The sequence below is a fragment of the Danio rerio genome, chromosome 15 (assembly GCF_052040795.2).
Source record: "Danio rerio strain M-AB ecotype USA chromosome 15, GRCz13ab, whole genome shotgun sequence".
In the NCBI taxonomy this organism is placed as follows: Eukaryota; Metazoa; Chordata; class Actinopteri; order Cypriniformes; family Danionidae; genus Danio; species Danio rerio.
This window is the reverse complement of record NC_141035.1, coordinates 30,506,385-30,533,926: the sequence shown is the minus strand read 5'-3', so window position 1 is coordinate 30,533,926 and position 27,542 is coordinate 30,506,385. Positions and strand designations below refer to the sequence as shown.

General features: G+C 35.8%; 2 protein-coding genes across 9 annotated transcripts in view; both read left to right on the top strand.

Moving 5' to 3' along the window:
• Positions 1 to 27,542, top strand: part of LOC147833695 (uncharacterized) — a 185,009-nt gene that overhangs the window by 151,807 nt on the left and 5,660 nt on the right. The gene's annotated exons all lie outside the window — the stretch shown is intronic.
• LOC141377957 (uncharacterized) lies at positions 275 to 26,889 on the top strand. The gene is made up of 18 exons (XM_087284251.1): positions 275 to 1,694; positions 2,263 to 2,295; positions 2,451 to 2,534; positions 2,618 to 2,701; positions 3,158 to 3,241; positions 3,993 to 4,082; positions 9,417 to 9,500; positions 10,433 to 10,516; positions 14,060 to 14,143; positions 19,494 to 21,411; positions 21,527 to 21,595; positions 21,761 to 21,823; positions 22,424 to 22,483; positions 24,131 to 24,193; positions 24,301 to 24,360; positions 25,488 to 25,550; positions 25,666 to 25,725; positions 26,415 to 26,889. Exons 1-18 carry the CDS (start codon positions 1,572 to 1,574, stop codon positions 26,636 to 26,638), a joined length of 3,330 nt encoding a protein of 1,109 aa, XP_087140377.1. The 5' UTR covers positions 275 to 1,571; the 3' UTR covers positions 26,639 to 26,889.

The following is a 27,542-nucleotide window of genomic DNA, read 5'->3' as shown; positions in this document are numbered from 1 at the left end:
GTGCAGACGCCGCAAAAAGTGGAGAGAGATGTACCATAACATCAAAGACAGAAAAGAAGCCCTCAAACATCCCTCCACACAGCCCACAGTTATCACTAGAGCAAGCTGAACATCCACAGTGTCTGGATATTCATTCCTGTTACTGGGTGTTCATTCCTGTTATTTTATATATATATATATATATATATATATATATATATATATATATATATATATATATATATATATATATATATATATATATATATATATATTTTTTTTTTTAATTAGTGACTTTTTTTTGTCATCATCATTTATCCAATAGTTGACTTAATTACATGACTTTAAAATTTTTTATCTTGCACTTTGGGTCTCCTGTAAAATTTAAAAATGTCTTTGCATTTTTTTAAAATACACCTTGTGTACATTTAGTGAATTTTTTTGTAACAAATATAAGTTTTTCAAACATTTTACCAACTATTTCTTAAAGATAAACACTTTTGTGAGTGGAAGACAAAATAGTTGACATTTTTTTTAAAACACCCTTTCAAAAAGTAACTTGATTTTAGTAACAGGACTGAGAAAAATAGATCATTTTCCAAAATTTGAAACCTTGTAAAAAATAAAGCAGAGGTGCCTGAGATTGCCCAATAGTCATTCCAAACAGTTAAATATGTGTGTTGCTAGATACAGTGTTGTAAAAATGTGTGTTGCTAAATACAGTGTTGAAAAAATATGAAAAAATAAATGTAATTTTAAGAAATTATAAAATCAAATGTTACCCATTCGGTGGAATGTCCCATACAGTGCATCAGCAAACACTAGAAGGGACAATATTAGGCCGGTGGTAATAATGTCATGCTCATACAATGTATATGCATATAGTACATACTGTACACTGTGGATGTGACACTTGTAATGTGTTTAATTAGAAAATAATATATTAAAACCACTTTATCATTAAATATTTTCCATTTTTAGTTAGTACAACCCTACATCATTCCTTATCATCCAATGTATTCTATCTACTGTATACACCTTAAATTAAGTTGTTGTTTAACTGCATGATAAATTATTTATTTACAAATAATGTAAAACAGTCATGTAAAATTGAAGGTGGTCATAATGTTATGCTTTAGCTGTGTATGTACAATACTGTGTGTGAATGTGTAACACGTATAAAGTGCTTAATCAAAAAGATATTAAAACCACTTTATCAGTAAATGTTTACCCCTTTTAGTAAATACATCCCTATATCTTATCCAATGTCATCCAATGTATTCTATCTACTGTGCACACCTTAATTTATTTAGTATTTTAACTGCATTTATGAAATGATGAATTATTTATTTATAAATAATGTAAAACAAATAGTCTAAAACAATATTAACCCAATTAATGAATATATAGCCTAGTGAAATGAAGTGCAAAAGTCGTGGTAATGCTAAACCCGAGTAAAAGTCTGTTGAGAAATTGCTACAATTAAGACTGTGCTGAGCTTGATTTGCGAGTGGGGGAGGGGAGCCTGAGTTGCAAGTGGGGGAGGGGAGCGGGACAGGATCAGAATCGATCATTTTCGCGGAATCAGAATTATGGCAGGTGAACGCATGTCACGGAGGCTGCAAATTCTCAGAGCCCATCACGAGACATGCGCTCGAAGATACGACAAAGCCAACGAGGAAAAACAGCTGAAAAGAGATCCATCAATATCACAGGTGAGTCCTAATTAATTTCAATTAACGTTAAACAAGTCTGAGGTGTTTTATAGTCTGGCCCAGCCTTCCTCGTTGTCATTTAGCTAACGTTAGCATTAGCTTAATTAACATTAGTTGGTCATTACACGTGCTTCAAATAAACTACTGAAATTTGGTAACAATTTTGATGATTAATGGATTATTAGAGTCGTTTTTGCAGCATAAAGGTGACCCTGGCTGTGAAAACCCGGCAAAAGTATTTTTTATGATTTTCTATGAAACTGTAACATGGATACATTTTCTATTTATGGTATGATAATCGTGGTGAAATTAGTAAGTGCAATGAAACTTCAAAGTTATCAAGTTGATGCCTCACTCTGTTTTTAAATTAATTTAAGCTAAATTGTAGGAGCAATTAGCAAAAATATCTTGAATTAAACAAATTAATATGTCATTTAGGTCATTTATTGTGATACTAGTAATATTTAATGCATTCATGTTGACACTATTTAAAAACAATATTCATACCACTGTAATTTAAAAATAATGTGTGGTGATCTTGCTGAAAGGTAATTGTTTTGTTTTACAGATAATGGGGAAAAACCCTTCTGGAAATAAGCAGGTAACGTTACAAATTGTTGTAGTTTAATGCACCACTGATTTTCTGATGTTAATTAAAAATATTAAAACCTATTAAACCTGCTGCTTAATAAATATTAATGTAAATCCCGAAACAGATTCAACAAATCTAAAACAAATAATTACACTTTCTTACAGATATCAAAGAAAGCTCAAGACAGAAAGAGAGTGAAAGAGCATCACCACCCTGGCCAGGCTGAGAGAGATGATGATAACGAGCAGGTAACTGATTAACTGAGTGTTAATGATGTGTAATGGACACCATATGATTGTTGTTGAGTGTCTAACACTACATATTCACACAGGTGTCAGAGAAAGCTCAAGACAGAAAGAGACTGAAAGAGCATCACCACCCTGGCCAGGCTGAGAGAGAGGATGATAACGAGCAGGTAAATGATTAACTGAGTGTTAATGATGGGTAGAGCTGCACAATTAATCGTATAAAGATGGCGATCTCGATTCAACCCCTATATGTTGATTTTTACCTGTGAATTTAATCGTCTAATAATGTTCTCAATGACAGATTGCAAGCATAGGCCTTTATCTCAAACATAATTCAACATTAGAATTATTATGAGTAGAATATAATTATTTATAGAAACCAGTAGATCTACACATAATATTAATATTGTTGTTGTTATACCATAAGTTTGAGAAACAATAATAATTGCCGACTCATATTAACCTTTATTTTACATCTACAGAATCGTGAGAAAATCGTGATCTTTATTTTAAGCAAAAAAAAAATCGCGATTCTCATTTTAGCCAGAATCCTGCAGCTCTAATGATGGGTAATGGACCCCATATGATTGTTGTTGAGTGTCTAACACTACATATTCACACAGATATCAGAGAAAGCTCAAGACAGAAAGAGACCGAAAGAGCATCACCACCCTGGCCAGGCTGAGAGAGATAATCATGACGAGCAGGTAACTGATTAACAGAGTGTTAATGATGGGTAATGGACCCCATATGATTGTTAATTATGGCAGGCCATTTTAGCATTTAAACCTTTGTTCTGACTATCCACAAATATATTTAGAGATATCTCTAATTATATTTTGACTAGTCATAATTATAATTCGACTAGTCAGAATGACAATTAGAGATATCTGCAATTACAATTGTACTAGTACGAAATCAGATTGGAGATATCTGCAAATATATTATGACTAGTCATATTCCTCCATTGACTTCCATTGAAAAATATTTGCAAATATCTCTAAATGAATTGACTAGTAATAATTGTAATAAGAGATATCTCTAACTGAGTTTTTACTAGTCATAATACATTTAGAGATATTTTTAATTCGTCATATTTAGAGATATCTACAAATATATTTGAAGATCTCTAATTAATTTACTACTAGTCGAATTACAGTTGTAGATATCTCTAAATGAGTTTTGAATCCAATTTAAGATATCTGCAAATATTTTTCAATGGAGGAATATGACTAGTCATAATATATTTGCAGATATCTCCAATCTGATTTCGTACTAGTACAATTGTAATTGCAGATATCTCTAATTGTCATTTTGACTAGTCGAATTATAATTATGACTAGTCAAAATATAAATGGAGATATCTCTAAATATATTTATGGATAGTCAGAACAAAGGTTTAAATGCTAAAATGGCTTGCCATAGTTATTGAGTGTCTAACACTACATATTCACACAGATATCAGAGAAAGCTCAAGACAGAAAGAGACTGAAAGAGCATCACCACCCTGGCCAGGCTGAGAGAGAGGATGATTATGATAACGAGCAGGTAACTGATTAACAGAGTGTTAATTAGGGTTGGGTACTGAAACTCAGTGTCATTATAGCACCGGTACCTTGGTAACCGGTATGTACCGGATCAAATCGGCATATGAATTTCGGTGCTGCAATAAGAACGTAAGAATCAAAGGGGTGCATGAAAGGCACACATAGGCGTTGTCTCACACCATCACTAAACCAAGGTTTATTATAGTTAACGAAAACGAACGATAAAACGAAAACTAAAATGTAAAATAATTGTCGGTAACTGAAATAAAAACGAGTTTTTTTTTTAATTTATTTTTTAAACTAGAACTAACTGAAACTGTATTGTGTACATACAAAACTAACTAGAATTATTGCAAAAACCTCTGTTTTCGTATTTGTAAATGTATTTAATACATAATCTTACTGTAAGCATTTTTAGAAGTAAATTTTTTTAAACTATTCATGTCTCCAGTAAGCACTTATCCACCAACTACTTACTTTTATAACAAGTCTAATGCTGTGTTCACACCAAACGCGGAACGCCCGGATAAATCACGTTATTCGCGCGTAAATTGCCACGTGAACATTTGAGTTTACTCGCTTCATTCGCGCGTCAAACCCGCTTCATTCGCGTGTCAAATTCACTTCAGAAACAGACGCGGATTGGCGTGATGGGCAGGGCTTCTGTCTGCCCCTTGACTCTAGCTTCATAGCTAAATGGCTAACATGGATTTTATGAAGAAAATAACAGTGTTTGTGCTTTATGAAGGCTGTAAAACAGCGTCGATACGTTTAGGGCCGTGTCTGAGTCCACTACATCCTTTTAGAGGTGCATCCAGCCCTGTGAGCTTATAAACTCCTCCAGAAACTAAACCTGGATGACGGAGGCTTTCAGCGGTGCTTCTGACAGACCCAAGCCTAGTTTGATGAACTGTTGTCTGTGTCGGCTGGAGGATTTCCCCTGGGACACCGACAACAAGTGATGCGTCACAACCAGGCCCCTACAAGAACAGCTCCTGATTGGTTAACGCGGCGCGAATGTCCGCTGAAGTTCAGATTTTCAAACTCGAGAGATTTGCCCGAAACACGTGTCAAACACGCAAAACGCTTTATTTGTGCCACGCCATTCGCGTGTATCGCGCCATTCGCACCGCGCAATTCGCTTCATTCGTGCCGCAGGATGTCTATTCGCGCGTTTGCATTGCCTTAACATGTAAATCACTTGCGCTTGACGCGTGTTCCGCTTCTGGTGTGAACGCAGCATTATACCCCCCTCTGACTCTAAATAATCCAATAAATACTCTCATTGAGTTATTAGAACAGTAACGTTACATTAAGAAGCAGTAAACCGATAATACTGCGCATGCGCGATTCAGTGAACCAAACATAAACCGTACAGTCTGATGCATGACTGCACTGAACTTTGAACAACTGCAGCGCGGGTAAACCGAGGGCTTAATTAGAGGATCTGGTCAAAAACGTAAGTTTATTTCATAACAGACAATCATAATGGAGTTTAAATAAGTGAATCATGCTTCAGTTGGGCTGTAAAACTTTACTGTAAGACATTTTTCAGATCATGGTGATGTTTTAATTTACTGAAATGACTATTGCTGACTACATAATGTTGAGTCCTGACATCTGCGTTAGAAATCTGAATTTCCCATCACCAGGCCCGGATTAATAATTCAGAGGCCCCTGGGCACAATGTCTTGTAGGCCCCCTATAGCCGCACCCCATAGTTGAATAAAAAAATAAGATTGATATAATATTTGTTCAATAAATTAATCTACAATGTATTGCCCACAGTTTTTAAATAAATAATATACAGTACATATATTTCTAGTCTACAAAGATTTAATCTATTTTTAAGCATTTAAAGCACACTTGGAAAAAAATACTAATACAACTAGGGGAAATAAAATAGATTTTAATATACTTGTTCAAGTTAACTGAAGCAGTACTAAAATTTATATTTAAGGGTATTTTTAATGTATAACTTCTACAAACTTATGCACATGATTTGGATGGAACACTTCTTAAAACTGGATTGAAGAGTATGACTCCTTTATAATACACACACTTATTAATGATTCCTACTTGTCTTCCTTCCAAATCACTTCGAATAATGTTTTAAGTATTTTGTGATATACATGTTAAAGTGTGCTCCTAAAAGTAAAAGTGGCCCCTGCCCGCCTCTCACAGGTTAATAGTAAGCTAATGGAATTTCATAATACAAATCTTAAATTCAAGCTTACCAACAAATGATCAAAGGAAATATATTAATGCAATTTAAATATGTTTACTTTAAACTTCAATTATATTGTTCTGTTAATTTATTTTTTTTAATTGTCAAATAAGAATTTTGTAGAGTCGTCAATCATCATTTTGTGGCTAAAAAGTATCGGTTCAGGCACCGTTTTGGCACTGGTATCATTTTAAAAGTATTGATTTAGCACCGGAATCGAAAAAAAAACAATACCCAACCCTAATGTAAATGGACCTGTTTCAGAAAGGAGGTTAAGTGAAAACTGAGTATTTTCAACCCTGAATTGAGAGACACTCTGGGTTTTCAGTTTCAAAATGGCAGCTTTGTCAAACTGGAGAAAGCAGGGTACGTCAAATACTTGACACAGCTATTTCTACCACAGTAAATTCTTTTTTTATTGTTGATATTTGGCGCCAGTTAATCAGGAAGTGATGTTGTTTGATTCACTGGATGGAAACGTTGCTTTTATTTGCACGTCTTTTATGCGTTATTCCAGTTTTGCACAAATTTAATGAATATTTTTAAATGGAAAAATAACTATTGCCTACATTTCAGTTACAAAGAACAAAGTCGCGTATGAGAATAGCTTTTTTTTTTTTTTTTTTTATAAATAATTCGCTTAAATTCACTGTCCTTTGACATGTACTTACTAGATTAATGGATTTTCTTTCTAAAACTATTATTTAGTTCTGCTTGCATTTCTAAATGTCATATCAACCTCTACCATTTGATCAATAATAGAGACTGACACACAAGTGCACTTTAAATCTATTAAAACTGATCAACGTGTATAAAAGTGGGAACGTGTGAAATTTTTATAAACGTCACGCATAACATTACTTTTATTATACATACTTTATACTTTATTTAATTACTTTTGAGGGGCGAAGCAGTGGCGGAGTAGGTAGTGCTGTCGCCTCACAGCAAGAAGGTCGCTGGTTTGATCCTAGGCTCCGTTGGCGTTTCTGTGTGGAGTTTGCATGGTCTCCCTGCGTTCGCGTGGGTTTCCTCCGGGTGCTCCGGTTTCCCCCACAGTCCAAAGACATGCGGTACAAGTGAATTGGGTAGGCTAAATTGTCTGTAGTGTGTGTGTGTGTGTGTGTGTGGATGTTTCCCAGTTAGGGATGCTCATTTCGGTTAATTTTGCTAACCGACAACCGTCTCTAGTTAATCGGTTATTAACGGTTAACTGGTTAGATTATTATACTTTTTTTTTTTTTTTTTTTTTTTTTTTTTTTTTTTTACAAATTGACGTGTCTATTTTGTGTCTGACACATTAAATATTGCATTTTAAAATACTGATTTATATGCTAGCATATTAATAACAAAACATAACAGAGCATCTTTACGCACCTGCAGGGTTTCCATAGCACAGAAGAACAGAATAAACTACATAAAATGAATGAAATAAATAGGCCTGCCCTGAATTATTTCCCACTTAAATTATTAAATTATATTTTTAAAAAAATGAAAACAGGGACTGAATCTTTAAGATCCGGCACAGGCTGTTTTTTTTAATCATGTTTTTGTCTTCATGTATAAAAATAGCAAATTTTCTCAAATTGCTCGCTCCACGGAAAATATGCATTTATTTAACGCCGCGCTGTTATTATGTCACAAAACCTTTAACGTTTTTAATAGAAATCATTATGTTAAAGATTAGCCTATGTCTTGCTATATGGCTTTCTCTCTCTCTCTCTCTCTCTCTCTCGCGCGCGGTTCAAGTGCGCACACTGCGTGATAAAGACATGACAACATGCGCATATGTTGACTTTTTTTGTAAACAGTTTTGTTGTTTAAATATGACATTCCATAAATGCTTTATAGGCTGTAAAATAAAAGGTAAAGCCTATTTGTTTTGTCCAATTAGATCTACAGATCGGTATTAATGCATCCTAAAGTAAAGTGAAATGGCTGTAAACTCCAGCAAGATAAAGTGATTATGCAGAGCCATATAGCTTTTTCTATAAATAAAGTATAATTATGGAAACTGTGTTCATCTTAACTGAAAGGCACGTCGTGTTTGCTGGCCTCACGCATCACGCACCTGTCAGTCAGTCGGTCAGCACGTAACCTCAAAGGGTTTAACAAATAGCCTAGCGCACAGCACTACTACGATTACAGAAAAGTTTGCGCTGTTATAATTCACTTACCTTTTTAATATGTTTTGGTGCAATTATAATCCGCTATTAAAAACAACATTAACTAAACGTTTTGAATGGGTAATAGCCGTGGCGGGATGCATTTTGGTCCTCGCCATAGAAGAAGGAATGTAGCGGAAACCATGCTCTTTAAAAGTTCTCTGTAGTTGTCTTGAGAACACAAACTGCTGCTCTGGGTTGAGCCGCGTGCAAAACACTTGCGGCTTTTAGTAAACTATTAAAAAGATGCCTCTCTTAAAGCAAAAAGTGCATTCAATCGGCCCCTTATGCAGCCAAACTAAAAATATACAAAATAATATTTTTAATCGTTTAACTGAAACCATTTAATCGGTTACAAACACACTTTTTCGGTTAACAGTTAATCGATTATTTTGAGCATCCCTATTCCCAGTGATGGGTTGCGGTTGGAAGGGCATCTCCTGCGTAAAAACGTGCTGTATACGTTGGTGGTTCATTCCGCTGTGGCGACCCCCATATAATAAAGGGACTAAACTGACAAGAAAATAAATGAGAGAATGAATAATTACTTGTAAAATTATGGATTAACTTAAGCAGCTATTTTCCCACGCTAACTGTCTGTTTCACTGATGCAGTGGTGTTGCTCTTTTAAATATTTGCTATATCTCTGCATGAACACATCAAGTTCAGCTGGAGACAGAAATACTGATCCCTTTTTTTCTTTTTTCTTTTTTTTCTTCTTTTCAGATGTTGCCATGGTGACTCATTTCTTTGCTCCATTAATAATGCCTTTTTCTAGTTTTCTAGCACGCTTAACTCTGATTTGGTCTACTCAAAGTTGGTTGACCGAACTCGGATAAGCTGTTCTGAAACTGAAAACTCTTAGTTGAATTACAGAGAGATTAAAAACTCGAGTTCAAGTTTAAACTTAAATGATTGTTGAGTGTCTAACACTATATTCACACAGATATCAGAGAAAGCTCAAGACAGAATGAGATTGAGAGAGCATCACCACCCTGGCCAGGCTGAGAGAGATGATGATAACGAGCAGGTAACTGATTTGCTGTATTAAAGGTGCAGTAGGTAATTGTCTTCAGAAGCATTTTTTTGTTGGGCTGATTGAAAATCTCTTCACAGTCCAATAGTACTGAAAGTAAATTATCTAAATGTGTTTATGTATTTTTATATTTTGGGTAAGGCATAAAACTAAAAGATGTTCATCCAATTAAATAGAGTCGGACCGACATCTCTCATAATTCCGATAAGTAGTCCAAACTGTCTGTCAGCAAATGCAAATTTGATTAACTGCGCAGCCTTTTGTACGCATCTCCGCCGACCGCTGTTTGTGCTGCGCAGTCACGGGAGAGGGCGTGAGCGAGATCGGTTAACCTGCTGAATCAAAACTCTTTTTAAAACCTGAATCAATATTGGAGTTACCTTTACACGCTGGAGAAAGGATGAAACAATGGCTTAAGAATTTCTCTTAGACAGGTAATGTTCTGTTTTAAAACCGTTTTAGCTTCATGCAAAGCTGATGTAACGTTAGATGTTGTTGTTACAAATGGGTTATATCTTCACAGAAGTGTTGTTCAGCCACTAAAATCTTCCGGTGAAAGATTGATAAGACTATTTTCAGTTTCATAAGGGACCTTTTACAGCATCTATAATGTTGATTTTAATTAGTTTAACAACAAAACACAAGTAAATAGCGCTATTCCGCCTAGTCTCTTTCTATATTGTTTACCATGCAACTCCAATATTTACTCTGAAATCGCATGTCTGTTTGGCTTGCTCACCGCCGGACAAGCACTAGTCTCTAACACATGAGAGAAGGTTGTTTTGCTGTGCTCGTGTTTCAGGAGGTGATTCAGAGATTTATGCTAAACTGTTAGCATTGTGGAAGATCACCTACTGCACCTTTAATGATACGTAATGGACACCATATGATTGTTGTTGAGTGTCTAACACTACATATTCACACAGGTGTCAGAGAAAGCTCAAGACAGAAAGAGACTGAAAGAGCATCACCACCCTGGCCAGGCTGAGAGAGAGGATGATAACGAGCAGGTAAATGATTAACTGAGTGTTAATGATGGGTAGAGCTGCACAATTAATCGTAAAAAGATGGCGATCTCGATTCAACCCCTATATGTTGATTTTTACCTGTGAATTTAATCGTCTAATAATGTTCTCAATGACAGATTGCAAGCATAGGCCTTTATCTCAAACATAATTCAACATTAGAATTATTATGAGTAGAATATAATTATTTATAGGAACCAGTAGATCTACACATAATATTAATATTGTTGTTGTTATACTAGGGATGCACCGATACCTTTTTTTTTTTTTTTTTTTGGATCCGATCTCGATACAAAAAGTCTGAGTATCGATCGATACCGATCCGATACTGTGCCGTTTTTTTTTCCCCCAAGTAAGGTTGCTCAAAATAACCGATTAACTTAATCAAAAGGGTGCGTTTGTAACCGTTTAACGGTGTCAGTTAAATGATTAAACAATATTATTATCATTTTTTTTTTTTAAGTTTGGCTGCATAAGGGGCTGATCATAGCGAACGCGCTTTTTTGCGTTGAGACTGACAGGTGCATCTTCTGAATGGTTTAGGCTAGTAACGTTTTGCCGTTTCAGAGGTTGAAAAAGCTTGTTACCTCAGTCGTGTCTTTTTCAGTCTTCAATCAAATGAAAGCAGAGGCTGGGTTTTCTTTGAGGTGACAGCAGTGCTTGTGTTGTCAAGACGACTACAGTGAGCATTTAATGACGGAGGAGAGACTTCGCTGTTTCAAGTCATTTAAAGCTGTATTAAATCTTGAATATCATAATGCTATTAAAAATTACAATTATAACAACATTGACAGGAACACTCGCGCACACACGGCTCAGCTGATTCAGTCGTTTCCTAGTGGCATAAACAGGAGCACCCCACTCCCTTTTTTTTTTTTTTTTTTCTTGTCATCAATAAATCAGTGCGGCGCGCCTCCGTTTTTGGAATGGAAAAGCGCGTGCAACCACAAGTGCCTAGATTTTTTTTTGTCAAAGAAGCAAAATAAAATAAGGATATTTCTGGTCACAGTTTGACTGACGAGCTGACTCTGTGCCTCTTTGCCTCTGTGCTGCCTGAAGCCGCGTCATATAATAAATACGATGATTTAGTGTTCAACCAACAAACCAACCGTTTTTTCCATTTGAAAAATTATAGTTATTAATAGTTCTTGTATAATAAAAAAAATGTAAGTAGCCTACATAGCCTAATCTATCAATCAAACAAATCCAAAGTTTTTTATTAATGTTTGCATATGAACTTCGGACTAAACTGAGGCTTTCATTTTACAGCTTAAAAAACATGTATGCAAATTAATGCAATATCATATGTAAACAACTACATTTTTATATGCTATGTTGTAGCCAATACTTAACAAAAAGTCAACATAGAGCCCTAAGGTTCATTCTCATTGTCTATCAATACAGGCAGCCCGCGCACACGTGAAGCGCCAGCTGAGACAGAGGAAATAAGTCATAATCATAATTAAAACAATCTTTAAACTAATGACTTATATTAAAAATGTTTACAGAGGTTTTGTCATTTAAAATAGCAGAGCATTAATTAAATGCATATTTTCTGTGGATGGAGTCAATCTATTTGAGGTAGCCTATTTTTATTTAAAGAAAGAAAAAACATAATTGGACAAACAGCACATGCCGGTTGTTAAAAAGGATTCGGTCAGTGTTTTTGTTTGTAATATAAATTTGTCATTTCAGTAATGTCAGGATTGATTTGATTCTGATTTTGTTTTGCTGCTGAAGCGCAGGTGCGTAAAGATGCTCTGTTAGGTTCTGTATGCTGTTCGCATGCTAAAATAAAATGCAATATTTAATGTGTCACAAAATAGGCACGTCATTTTTTTAATTAAATAATATATTTTAATATTAATCTGTTAACGGTTAACATTCGCTTAACGAGCGGCGGTAGTCTGTTGGCAAAATTAACCGAAATGAGCAGTTTCTATAGCTCTGGTGCTAAACTCAAAATATATATTTTCTTTAGTAAAAATAATAACACCTAGGTAGGCTATACATGACAGACGGCACAATCGAACTGAAACATGCTTGCTGTTTGAGCATTCTTTGCGCATTCATTGTGATTTTTGTTCTTTACTTTTTAAAATAAATTTTTTCTTTGAAATCTGCAATAGGCTACAATTGACTTCGTGGGTAAAATAATCAGCCTGTTATTAAATGCATTAACTGTATTAAATTAAAGACTTATATTTTCCTGCAGGTCTGATGCAGACTACACTAAACCGTCTGATGCCAGTTTAATGATTCCTTCTCAAATCTCACCGTGAGTGAGACGGAGAAAGTTCAAAACAAGGTCCGCTTATGCTTCAGTGTCAACACAAATTGCTCTGATAAATAAAATATTAATATATAAAATTACAGTGAAGTATTCAATTTCAAAGTAGCTTATATTCGGCTAAATAATTTTCTGTTAATGTCAATCTATACTGCGCTCGTCAGTTTTACTCGTATTAATTTAATCAATACTTTGACCACAATGGGCCAGGCTTTAAAACTATTCGCAGCACTTAAATGATTCATTTTGGAAGAAACTCAGTCTGGAGGATTGGAGAACAAACTTATGAGAATGAATAATCTTACGGAGCGGAGCACAACGCCTCTGTGCATGCAGCCGGCATGTGAATGAAAGTGCTTGATGCATCGTAGACTGGTATCTGCAGACATTTGTAAAACAGCAGCTTAAATGGAAGAAATAAGCGCATTGAGGATCTGTCCAATGTATTATTGAGGCTTTTCTAATTAAACATTTCAGGTAGGCCTACTTTGGGGGTGAAGAGCAGGATAACCCTCTCTACTCCTCCATTGCGAATGCCATCTGATACAGCGCAACATGATGTAGAAACAGCAATGAAATGAACTCCTGCTGCAGGTCAAAATGAACCCATTTAATGCAAAACTAAATGTATTTCTCCACTAATTATTTAAACTAGCAGGAACATAGTCTTGGAGAGTTTTTCCTGTTGTCTTAAATGCGACAAGCAGTTTGAATGGAGAATGAATGACAGGCGCAGCCGCAGGAAGCGCTGAACTGAACATGAATTTAACCACGTGAATATTCATCTGTGCTTCACATTAAACTGTAGAATGGTTTTAAAATACTTAGAATATAGTAGCCTACATAACAACGTTCTAGTGGCTTATAATAGGCTACCTTCATGGCTTAGTTGGCTTATAAACACACAATATAGCGCACGCGCAAGATCGGATTTGGATCGGTACCAGCTGACCGATACCCGATCCAGCAAAAATATGCGGTATCGAACCGATTTCCGATCCAAATATCGGGATCGGTGCATCCCTATGCTATACCATAAGTTTGAGAAACAATAATAATTGCCGACTCATATTAACCTTTATTTTACATCTACAGAATCGTGAGAAAATCGTGATCTTTATTTTAAGCAAAAAAAAAAAATCGCGATTCTCATTTTAGCCAGAATCCTGCAGCTCTAATGATGGGTAATGGACCCCATATGATTGTTGTTGAGTGTCTAACACTACATATTCACACAGATATCAGAGAAAGCTCAAGACAGAAAGAGACCGACAGAGCATCACCACTCTGGCCAGGCTGAGAGAGATAATCATGACGAGCAGGTAACAGATTAACTCTAACTTTATGGGTCCTATCATACTCCTGGCGCAAGACATGTTTGCCACAATGTGTTGCTGTTTTTAGACCAGCACAACTCAAATTTTTCTGTTTTACGATATGTTGTTAAATGGCAAACCTATTAGTGCCACTTTGTGGACTCATGGGTGTTTCAGTGTAAAATGGGGCTGTGTTAAGGTGCTTTATTGGCACATTGCTATAGGTTGTTTTTAATTATGTGTTTCTGGTGATGCCCGAAATTCAGATGGAGAGCAGGAAGTAAAAACTGAATAGGAGTCTTAAAGGAAAGTGTATTTTTATAAAAATTAAAAAAAAACATGCAAAAGTGAAGACCCAGGTGGTTTTAATATTACAGAATGTTTTTTCCGCCAGTCATAGGTTTTACACTGTATTAAATTCAAAATTGTAATATACACAATTTACAAGTTACAAACTAAAATTAAGTAACATTATGTCTTCGATACAGTTGAAATCAGAATTATTCCCCCCTATTTAAAATGTTAGTTAAATATTTCCTAAATGATGATTAAGAGCAAGTAAATTTTCACTGTCTGAATTTTTTTCTGGAGAGTAAAAAAGCTTTTAAGGTCGATATTAGCCCCCTTAAGCAATATATTTTCCTATAGTCTCCAGAACAAACCATCATTATACAATATCTTGCCTAATTACCCTAACCTGCCTAGTTACCCTAATTACCCTAGTGAAGCCTTTAAATGTCACTTTAAGCTGTATAGAAGTGTCTTGAAGAATATCTAGTCTAATATTATTTACTGTCATCATGACAAAGATCAAATAAATCAGTTATTAAAACTATTATGAGCAGAAATGTGTTGAAGAAAAATCTTCTGTTCTTTAAACAGAAATTGAGGAAAAAATTAACAGGGGGGGCTAATAATTCTAACTTCAACTGTAGCTGGAAAAAAAGATATGGACCGTCAGTTCACAATATATTGATTCCCAATTTCTAGGCAATATTGGTGATAATGGTCAGCAATGTTGGACCATTATTGCCTTTTTAGCTTATAAGTAGAGGACAGAATCTACTAGAATGTGAAATAAGTGAGCTAAATAAAATGTAAAAGAGTCAGTATTTTTAGTGCGTGTACTTTTTTGCTTTTATTTCTGCTGTAATAAAAAAAATCAAATTGTAGAGCAACTCAAGTTCTGTTGCCATTTTTAATTTTTACTTTAAGAGGTAGAACTGTCCGAGATGAACAAAAGCAAGTAATGCATCATTTAGATAAAAAAAATCTGATAAAAAAAAAAAATTCTTAAATGGTTAAACTCTTTTACTGTCTTTCTTTTGACAGCCCCCTGTCATTTAAAAGATTCTCAATGGTAAACGTGTTGAGTATAAAAGCCTCATTCGTTTTGTAAGGTGCGTGATGTGGCACCAGGCAAAAGTATAAATTAGCCTTAAGATTTTTTTTTTTTTTAATGGTGCATCTAACCTGTTTTTAGTACTGTTCAATTTGAATACATTTATTTTACTAATTTAGGTTTTTTTTTTTTTTTTTTTTTTTTTTTTTTTTTTTTTTTTATATAGGTCTTTTAAATTTAATACTTATCGGTCTTAAAAAGGTCTTTAAAGTCTTAAATTTGACTAATGTCTGCAGAAATCCTGTGTCCTAGTAATTGTTGCTGTAGTAATAAACCAATTATTTAAGAGTCTTCACTTCTCTACGTTATAAATATACACTGCACAATGCACCACAGTTTACACAAACAGTATTGCAGTTTATCAGTTTACTGCTACAGTATTTAGTAGAATTCATTAACTTTGGTAGCAATTATTGTTCAATAAGGGTTATACACATTATACACTTTACTATGTGGTTCAAAAACATCTTTGTTAACAATAGTGATGCTCCGATATTGACTAAAAATAGCTTGATTGGCTAACCCCGAAAGCGCTGATCTAAAAAGCCGATCACTTGACGTAAATTACTCGCACAACTTTTTCACGCTTGCATGCACGGCGCACAGGTAAACAACAGCAGAGAGGAGCTTACGAGTTGCAACATGCGTTCCCCCGTCTTTTTCAAAGTGTCCAATATAGACATAAAGTTAGCCGTTTGCAATGTATGTCGCGATGAAACCCCTTAAATGAGCAATGACATTTTACCAGCACTAACATGATTAGGCATCTTAGAACATACAACTAAATATGCCGCGTATGAGAATCCCTCAACCAGCCGACTGTGAGTGATGCAAGACGTAAACCATACACCAGGGATAGTACGAGGTGGAAACGCATCGCATTTCAATTATGGAATTCATTTGCCTCTACGATCAACCTGTGATTATATGGAGTGCAGATGCCTGTCCAATGTCCCTGCTAAGCTTAACAGCACACTTCGACTCAAACTTCGAAAGACACAACATTGTGCTACACTGTCAGTCAGGCTTTCGACGCCTCCACAGAATGTGACCACGTGGTGAACTCCATTTAGCGGTATGTTTCAGTCACAGGGAATCCAAAGAGAGAAAAAAATGCATAACTTAAATTAACTACTAGTGCTTTTTTAAAATATACTAGTGCTTACTCATTAGACACTAGTTTATTTTATTATACTACTTATTCATTAGATCGTACTTGTATAGTTTTTATTTATTAGATACAAGTACTTATTCATTAAATAGCGCTTATTAAATGTATAGTTTTTATTTATTAGATACTAGTACTAATTTTAATAGTGACTAGCAACTATTCTGTTATTAGTAACAAACAAAAAAAAAATTCTATTGATTTCTATGGGATTTGTCATTAAGATATCAACTGTTCAGTTTTGACTAGTATGTAATCCAACTGGGACTAGGGGAAAAAAACGCAAAAGAAATTTGTCTTTAATTTTAGCAGAGACTCAACTGCATTTTCACACGTTTTTCAATTAGGGATTAGGTCTAGAGTAACCTAATAAAAATGTTTTGTTGGACAATTCACAGTAGTCAACACTATAATATTATAATTTATTTTCATTATTAAAACTAAACTATACAATTGATAAAACGCAAAACCCTTTTTAATGTTTGCTTTCCTTTTGACATCGCTAACAGTTGTAATAAGAAACATCCCAGCAGCAGTCTCATGTTAAGACACTTAAATACTTTTTGAGTTTAAAGATGATCAGCCTGTAAAGTCAAGTTTAGTGTCATAAATTAACTGGGTAAAATGCATGAGTAAAGGGGATTTGCCGCATCAACCTCTCATTTGCGCTGCATGTAGGCTGAATGATAATGTTTTAAAAATATGCAATACAAAACTTTCAACATTTGTGTTTTGAAATAAAACAGAAACAAATAAGGAGTAAAATATAATTTAAACCCCTGGTCAATTATACTTTATTGTTTGTAGCAAGAAGAGAGAAAAACAGATGAAAACCTGGCTGGGGAGATGGCATGGATTCTGTTTTTCAGAAAAGATCGTACACTGCATTGTGCAGGCGTTTATCATACAACGCAGTTCTTGTTTAGTGGAGAGAACATTAATCACTGGCAAACATTTTTCTCCAGTACCACCAGGAAATGAAGTGGCCTACATTAGTTAATTTACCTTTTATGTAAAAAATTAAGGAATGACTTGTGCCCTAAATATTAATTAAAACATCTGTATAAACGTACGTGTTTATTTCTTAACTTTTGTTAATAAAACGACACAATACTGCTTATAAATATTGTAGCTAAATATTAAATAACTTTAACTGATTAAAACCGTATAATAATAATTTAAACGTTACATTTTTAAGAACTTCTTCACAAATAGCATAAATGGCACTTTACTAATCAGTAATAATATAAATGGTAATAATTATAAGTACAAAAATATTAGCCTACTAGTAACAAGTCAGATGTTTAAAAAAACAGCATAGGTTCTCCACCTATGAAAAACTAGAAAAACTAACATGTTGACTGTATTCGGTTTAAGTGAAGACCTAATTGGGGTTATAATTTTTCTCCAGCAATACACCTTCAGACGGTGTGCTTGTAGCGCAAATGCACAGATGCTGTTTCTTGCTTCTGTTCCGCCTCCCGCATTTCTCGGAAAGCAGGTTTCTCTACATCGCGGAGCGGCGCATTCTTAACTTACTAAATATGTTGCTCCATTTCTCATCAATGTCTTCCATTTATCACTTTCTCTATTGTACCTGGCCATTTCTGGAAATGCCTCTGTGATATCTGGCTGACTAGCTGGGCTTTTGTGTTTATAAATCAGGAGTTGATTATAGGCGGCTTTTTTTTCCCCTCGCCGTCAATCGCCACTAGGTTGCATGGATCGGGACCCGTGGAGCTGCACATCGATGGATTTGCTCTTCAGTGTTTGGACTCTCAGCAGTGAATATTAAACCACACTTTAAAAAAACCTACAAAAAGCTTAATCTAAATTAATTGGTTCACCTTTCTCGGTCGGCATAAATCCAAAATATTCCCAGATTTAAAATTTTGTTTTCTAACAAGATTTATGGTTGAACCATAACGAAAGTGACCGCGCGCAATATTCCCGCTGCCGCCTGTTTTTATTATTAATCAAACAACAAAAAGGGAAAAATCCCTCACTGCTCTTGACTGAAGGACTGCTGGAGCTATAATTTAAGCATTTTCACAGTAAGAAAAAACTTTTAAGCACAGTTTGTTTCATATTTTTATTCTATTGTATTTATTTCGCTTTCATTATTTACAGGGAGGAAAATAACTGAATATATACAGTTAAAGTCAGAATTGTTAGCCCTCATGAATTAGCGACACTTTCCCTTCAATTTCTGTTTAATGGAAAAAGGTTTAATTTCAATCTATTTCTAAACATGATATATTTAATAACTTATAGCAAAGATAAAAGAAATCAGTTATTTGAAATGATGACAGTACATTTTATTTTACTAGATATTTTCAAGATACCAGTATTCAGCTTAATTGCATTCAAAGGCTTAACTAGCAAATGCACCATGGAGTGACGCGACTGACTCTTAAAGGCAATGAGAGAGGAGACTCTGATTCGTTTAATGCACGTTATGCTCAACTCCCCCAGAACTCATTAAGAGAATGAGCACAACCCTGTTAGACCATGTACCGGGGTGCAGAGCATATTTATCCATCCTTAAAATACCAAAAGTTGATTCAGACAAACCGTTAATGATTTGCGCCATGCGGTTTAGACTTTCTGCCTTGATCGTTAAGAGAGCCCATTAGCTTAACTCATTAACTAAGTGTTAATATCCAATTGACACACAATGATAGTTTAGTACAATGTTAATGTTTAGTGAGTGTTAAAGTACTGTAATTTTCATGAAGTTTCCATCAGATGTTTCAAACGCAGTTGCACTTTCTATGTTTTGACAGAGTCTTGGTGCTACTGATCAATCGCAGTCAGGCAGTCATGGAAGTGAATATATGCCCTCAACTTCCTCCGACAGTGAAGAGTGCAGCATGGAGGAAAAATTTTTGAAAGATGCTCTCTGTAGAAAGAAAGCTGATGAACTTGAAGGTGATGCTGTTGACTTGGAACATGCCATAAGTGAGGAAGATGACCAGAAGGAAGACAACAAGTCTAAAATAACAGTGAAGACATGCCAGAAAGGAGCTAAAAGAAAATGGGACAAAAGACATTACTGCATTTATTGTAAAAAACCTCAGAGTAAGATAGCACGTCACTTAGAGAGAAAGCACAATAAAGAGGAAGATGTTGCTAAGGCAGTATGCTTACCCAAAAATTCAAAGAAACGACGCTTGTTGTTGGATCAGCTTCGATATAAAGGGGACTATACCCACAATACAACCGTCTTGGAGTCGGGACAAGGGGAGTTAGTGACTTACAGACAACCTACGGAAGAAACCAGTCCACACGAGTACCTGCCCTGCAATTATTGTTATGGATTTTTTAGAAAGCATGACCTCTGGAAGCATGGGGTTTCCTGCAAAAATCGAATTGGCCTCCCTCTGGAAGAATCTGGGAAAAGAAAAAGAGTTCAAGCTGCAGCTTCTTGTCTCCTGCCAGTACAAGAAAATACAACAAAAAGATGTCGTAAAATCATCAGTAGAATGTTGCATGATGAGGTATCTCTTCAAGTAAAATCAGATGCACTTATTTGTGAGTATGGGGACAGATTGTTGGAGAAGCATGGTAGTGATCCATCTAAAGATGGTTATGTAAGTCAGAAAATGAGAGAGTTGGGGAGATTTGTGATTGCTGCAAAGAAACTAAAAGCGAAGGTGAAAAATCTTGAGGATATCCTAATTCCACCGATGTTTAAGTTAGCTGTTGATGCTGCTAAAAAGGCATCTGGCTTCACTTTATCTAAATACCGCTATGATCGTCCATCTCTTGCTCTAAAACTTGGACACTCTTTAAAAACAGTTGGTGATATCTTGATTGGTCGTTACGTAAAGGCAGAAAATGAGATAGCTGCAAACAGAGTCAGGAGCTTCCTAGGGTTAGTGAGCTCTGAGTGGAACCACTATGTCTCACATCGGGCAAGGACAAACCTAGAAGAAAACAAGTGGAACAAGAAGGAAATGATCCCCCTCACTGAAGATGTAATATTGCTTCAAAAATACTTGAAATCTGTGGAGCAAACTGCCCGAGAGAAGCTGAAAGACTGCTGTGATCCCAAAGCATACGCCATGCTAAGTGAAAGCATCCTCTCACAAATTATTCTTTTTAACCGGAGACGCCAAGGTGAGGCAGCAAAAATGCTACTTGAGACATATGAAAACAAAAACACAGAGGCCCTAAATGATGATGTCATGCAGTGCCTCTCAAAATTGGAACGTGACCTGAGTAATGACTTTACAAGAATCGTGATAAGAGGGAAAAGAGGGCGAAAGGTTCCAGTGCTGCTTACCAAAGAGATGACAAGAGCACTGGATTTTCTCATAGAGCACAGGATGCAGGAGAATGGCGTGTTGTACAACAACAAATATGTTTTTGCAAGAGCAAAATCAGATTCTCATATAAGAGGTTCGGACTGTCTCCGAAAATTTGCCAATCTTTGTGATGCAAAACATCCAGAAACGCTGACCTCAACTCAGCTGAGAAAGCACATAGCGACACTTTGTCAAATAATGAACTTAAAGGATCATGAGTTGGATCAGGTAGCGAAATTCATGGGACATGATATTCGCGTTCATCGTGAATATTATCGCCTAACAGAAAACACTATTCAGTTAGCAAAAATGAGCAAACTGCTGATGGCCATAGAGTGTGGAACATCTCTCTATAAAGGAAAATCTCTAGATGAGATTGACCTTGAATTAGAGGGTAATAACTTTTTTTTTTTTTTTTTTTTTTTTGTAGAAGCAATATACACTACATGGAAAAACTAATATTCTTTACAAATTCACGTTTAAAAATGTCTCTTGTGTTGTCCTTACAGTTGCTTTGTCCAATAAACCTAAGCAGGGGTACACTTCAGAGGAGATGTCTCCTAGACAAGGACATGATGGTATGCAAGTTATCCCATATGATATATATAATGTTTGTTTAAAAAATATCATGGATAATACCATGTTGATTTATAGCAATTTATTAAACAGTATATGTATATATGAATGCACAAAGTACATTGTGTATGCTGTATTAATCTGATGTTAATTTTCCTGTGTTACAGAGTTCTCCAAAAGCCTGAAATGTAGACGTGAGCATGAGGAGGCGTATGATTCCAACCCAGATGGTTTGCAGTTTGATTATATACTGCTTAGACCAGTGATGTCCAAACTCTGTTCTGAAGGGCCGGTGTCTTGGAAAATTTACTTCCAACCCTAATCAAACACACCTAAAGCAGCTAATCAATCTCTTACTAGGTATGCTAAAAACTTCCTAGCAGGTGTATTGAAGAAAGTTGGAGCTAAAGTCAGCAGGACACCGGCCCTCCAGAACCGACTTTTGGACACCCCTGGCTAAGACTTTCAAGCCCAGTTTCAAAGACAGGGCTTAGCTTAAGCCAAGACTAATATTAGTATTAGTCTTTTTTGTATTTCCTTATCTAACTCTGTAAAAGCAAATGTCTCCCTTTGCATTGAACTTTCATACATTCAGAGATATTGTTTGTTCACACAGCTACAATACACATCAACTAAAGTTTAAAATATGATATACCACCCCTTTAAAATGCATCAGTGCAGGATATTTTCTGTTGAGACAGTTCAAACATCCATTTTAGTCTGGGACTAGCCTTTCTTATCTGTGAAACTGGGTGTTAGAGTTCAGAAATGTATACATTTTTAGTATGCAAGTGTATATTACTCATGTGGTGTCTCTTTTCCTTACCCAGAAAGCCCTGACTCACACACAAAGAAGAAAGAAAATAAAACATCCAAGCCTGAAAGAAATGGTAAGACTATTAGCTACAGTGCATCCAGAAAGTATTGATAGCGCTTCACTTTTCCACATTTTTTTATGTTACAGCCTTATTTCAAATGCATTAAACATTTATTTCCTCAACATTCCACACACAACCCCCCATAATGACAATGCGAACAAAGAGTTTTTGAAATTGTTGCAGATTTAAGAATAGAAAAGCTGAAAAATCAGATGTACATCAGTATTCACAGGCTTTGGCATGAAGCTCTAGACTGAGCTCAAGTACATTCTGTCTCCACTGATCATTCTTGAGATGTTTCAGCAGCTTCATTGGAGTTCACCTGTGCTCAATTCAGCTGATTGGACATGATCTGAAAAGGCGTACACCTGTCTACATAAGGGCCCAGGGTTGATAGTGCATGTCAAAGCACAAACCAAGCATGAAGACAAGGGAATTGTCTGTAGACCTCCGAGACAGGAATGCCTGGAGGCACAAGGCTGGGGAAGGTAACAGAAACATTTCTGCTGCTCTGAAAGTTCCACTGAGCACAGTGGCCTCCATCATCTGTAAGTGGAAGATGTTTAACTACCAGGACCCTTCCTAGAGCTGGCCGGCATTCTAAGCGCAGTGATCGGGGGAGAAGAGACTTAGTTAGGGAGGTGATTAATAACCCGATGGTCACTCTGTCTGAGCTCCAGCGTTCTTCTGTGGAGAAAGGAGAACCTTACAGAAGGACAACCATCTGTGCAGCAATCCACCAATCAGGCATCTATATGGTAGAGCGGCCCGACGGAAGACACTCCCCGCCTGGAGTTTGCCTGAAGGCATCTGAAGGACTCTCAGAGCATCAGAAACTAAACTCTCTGCTCTGATGAGACTCAAACTGAACTCTTTGGAGTGAACGCCAGGCGTTACGTTTTGAGAACAGCAGGCAGCGCTCATCACCAGGCTAACTGCATCCCTACAGTGAAGCATGGTGGTGTTGGCATCATGCTGTGGGGATGTGTTTCAGCAGCAGGAACTGGAAGACTAGTCAGGATAGAGGGAAAGATGAATGCAGCGATGTACAGAGACCTCAGACTGGGTACCACCTTAGACTGGGGCGACGCTTCATCTCCCAGCAGGACAATGACCCAAAGCACACTGCCAAAATATCAATAAAGCGGCACAACATAACTCAGTGAATGTCCTTGAGTTGCCCAGCCAGAGCCCAGACCCAAATCTTCTTGAACATCTCTGGAGAGATCTAAAAATGCCTGTACACCGTTGCTTCCCATCCAACCTGATAGAGCTTTAAAGGTCCTGAAAAAAGGAATGGGCAACAATTCCCAAAGACAGCTGTGCAGAGCTTGTGGCATCATATTCAAGAAGACTTGAGGTTGTAATCGCTGCCAAACATGCATCAACAAAACATTGAGCAAAGGCTGTGAATACGGATGTACATTTTTGTTTTTTATTTGTAATTTACAACAATTTCAAAAACTATTTTTTTCACATTGTCATTATGGGGGATTGTGAATGTTGAGGAAATCAATGAAGTTCATCTATTTTAGAATAAGACTGTGACAAAAACGTCAATACTTTCCGGACGCACTGCATGTAGTTATTCAGATAATTGATTATCTTTTTCTATACAGATATAACTTATGATAATCTGATAATTTTCCTGTGTTACAGAGTTCTCCAGAAGCCTGAAATGTAGACGTGAGCATGAGGAGGCGTATGATTCCAACCCGGATGGTTTGCAGTTTGATTATATACTGCTTATAAATTACTGAACTCTATAAGCCCGAAAGTCTAAGTCAGTTTTTAGTTTGTATATCATGAGCTGTCTTTTCTTTTCCCAGAAAGCCCTGACTCGCACACAAAGACCACAGAAAACAGAACGTCTAAAACTGAAAGAAATGGTAAGATTGTTAGCTATGTAGATATTCAGATAATTGATGACCTTTTTTCTATACAGATTAGGGATGTCCCAATCAGGTTTGTTTTTGCGCTCGAGTCAGTCATTTGATTTTTGAGTATCTACCGAAACCTGATCTGACAATTTTATAATGCATTAAAAAAAAAGTAGAGCGAAGAAACGGATCTACGATGTTTCTTATTTTTATTTAATTCACCTTATTTTAACATTCTACAACTCTGTTAATATACAGAGCACTTCTGTGAGGTAGCTTGAACACTCAAGTAATAAATAACATCAATTCTTCACTTTTGGACTCAGGAGACCGTGAGAACAGAGAACGCATTCTGTGAAAAAATGAGATGCTGTGTTCCTGATGGTCACATGACCATCACACATTATTAACGGGAAATTATTTTAACATTACAGCATTCATGCAGGGATTTATTGTTGTCCCCCTATTTAAATATATATTACATAAACAAAAACCTTACAAATATACTTTGCACAATACACAACACTAATTTTAATATGAATTTCAGCAAACAAGCTCACTTAATGCGTTTTTGCCTTTTAAGATTTTCGTGCTAATGTTTACTTTGACCGTCTTATTTAGGGAAACTCCTGAGATAAATCTCTGAACTTTAATATTAAACCGATATAAATTGCTGCGCTTCCCACAAGTTTATTTTTATGACTTCTGGACCTTCTTGCGAGTTTAGCTCAAGTTTGCATCGATGCACCCTCTATCAACAACACATCCAGGAACTTTCATGCATTCTTTGTTCTTGCAGTCTTGAGTTTTGGAACTGAACTTTGGCAGTTGATGACTAGGACACAAGGACAATAGATCACTGAAGGAAGCATATTAAGAAATGGTCATACTCGCGCCTTCCGCTTCAAGCTGCTTCAGTGTTCTACTTGCCGACATTTACCCCTAGCGTCTCTGCAACACCGTGATGTCATGCCACACGCCTTGCTGTTTCTGTGAAGTCAAGAAAGAAGTGTAGAAGTGGAGTCCTGATCGGGAGATAACGTCTGATTCTTATAGAGTCTGAAACCACGTGATCTGATCTGGACATCCCTAATAAGGATATAACTGATAATCTGATGTTAATTTTCCTGTTACAGAGTTCTCCAGAAGCCTTAAATTTAGACATGAGCATGAGGAGGCGTATGATTCCCAACCGGATGGTTTGCAGTTTAATAGACTTTCACTTTTTACACTTTTTAGTGTTTATATATCATGAGCTGTCTCCTTTTCTTTTTTTTTTTTTTTTTTTTTTTTTTTTTTTTCCCCCCCACCCAGAAGGCACTGACTTGCACACAAAGACCAAAGAAAGCAGAACGTCTAAGACTGAAAGAAATGGTAAGATTTGCTACCACTAATCACACAAGCTCAGTTTTGAATAACTAAGGTTCCGGTTACATTTTAGGTGATCTTTTTAACTCCTTTTAAAGTCCCTAGGATGCACACTTTATCCTCATTCTGGTTGATCTCGACTCTTTTTAATGTTTTATTGACAGCTCACATTCTTATGTAGATCATTATCTGAACTCTTCAGCATTTTGAATTATTTTGTCACTTTCCAACTAATTGATAATGCCATTAATTGACTACAAATGTCTTTATCAGTGATCTATCAATTTTATGGATTAGTTTAAGGATCCCTATGATTTTGACAGTGTACTACATCAATATTTGAATTATATGCTCAAAGCAAAAACATGAACCCTCATAGAAATTGAAATGATTGTCTCTCATTTTTACTACACAGTCACAATTTTCTAAAAGCTACGAAAGCTTCTGCTACTGATGCTTAATCTCCTACCACTGCCTCCACTGATATTACTGCTGCTACTACTACTATATTACTTCATTCTTCAATTTAGGTGTTGTTCAGTGCACATGTAAAATAATGCTATACACAAGGACTATAATAGATTTATACATAGTGCTTTTATTGTTGTTACCACTCAAGCAAAGTCATAATTGCTTAATATACATGTTTACTAATGACTGATGCCATCATGTGCTTTTCTTTTTTTTTTTTGTAGGTTCTTCCAGGCAGAACGTGCAGAAAAGGCCCTGGAGTGATGCTGAAAAAAAAGCGGTTTGGCGACAGCTTGGGACCTGCATAACACTATTGAAAGTTCCTGGGAAAGACAAATGTTTGAAGTGCCTAGAGAAAGAACCAGTGCTTCATACCAGGGGCTGGAGAGATGTCAAAAATCATGTTCACAATACAATACAATCAAAAAAGAAGAAACTGATTGATTAACTTTGTTCTTAAAAGAAGTTTTTGTGTAAACTAACCTTGATCTATCCTCTTTCCCTCTTAAATTCATTTTGATTTTCTGACTATTCTGCACAACAAACGAAACTTAAGGTTTTTTTTTTCTTCCTTAAGTTTTGTTACCTTGTCCAGCTGTGTACTTTAGAGCTGACTACACTGTTAGATGTTGGGCTTGTGAACTCCTTTTGACAGGCATTGTGTCTTTGTTAATTAAATAAAACTTTTGTTATAAATTACCATCTTCTCTGATTTCTAATTTTGGATTTGTGTTGTGGTGGTTGTCAAATAACAGGTTTTGTTTCTCAATACTTTATATCAAAGTGGATAGTTTTCTCAACTGCTAAAACTAAAAAAAAAACTGACCAAGACCATGTCTGTGGTAAGAGTTGTATTTATCATCAACGTAAACTTAACTGCAGTTTTTTTTTCTTTTGTTTTCTGTGATTTTGTAAACTCTTCAGTTGTGCAACTTTTTTAAACTCAGTGCGGCTCATATCACAGATTTTATTTCAGATAGTATTCTCTATCATAATGTAAGCAGAATAGAGAATTTTATACACATTTAGTTATGAAAATACCCTGAAAATCAACGGACTAACAAACTAATATTGGTTAACACTTTATTTTAAGGTGTCCTTGTTACATGTAGGCCAACTATAATCCTAACAATATAGTAAGTGCATGTAGTTAATATCACTCAGTATGTAAATGTATAATAACACTGTAACAAGGACACCATAAAATAGAGTAACCAAATATTGTTTTTAAACACAGTTATTTATTATCTAGACTGTCATGCAACATGCATTATAAACAATGTCTACTGTAAAAAAAAAAAAAAAAAATATATATATATATATATATATATATATATATATATATGAACACA

Bases quoted from the DNA above. Each gene is read 5' to 3' on its own strand.
- LOC141377957 (XM_087284251.1), top strand. From the start codon at position 1,572: ATGGCAGGTGAACGCATGTCACGGAGGCTGCAAATTCTCAGAGCCCAT. The intron at 21,412-21,526 runs GTAATAACTTTT...TTGTCCTTACAG, and splicing joins GATTGACCTTGAATTAGAGG to TTGCTTTGTCCAATAAACCT. The intron at 25,551-25,665 runs GTTTGCAGTTTA...CCCCCCACCCAG, and splicing joins GTATGATTCCCAACCGGATG to AAGGCACTGACTTGCACACA.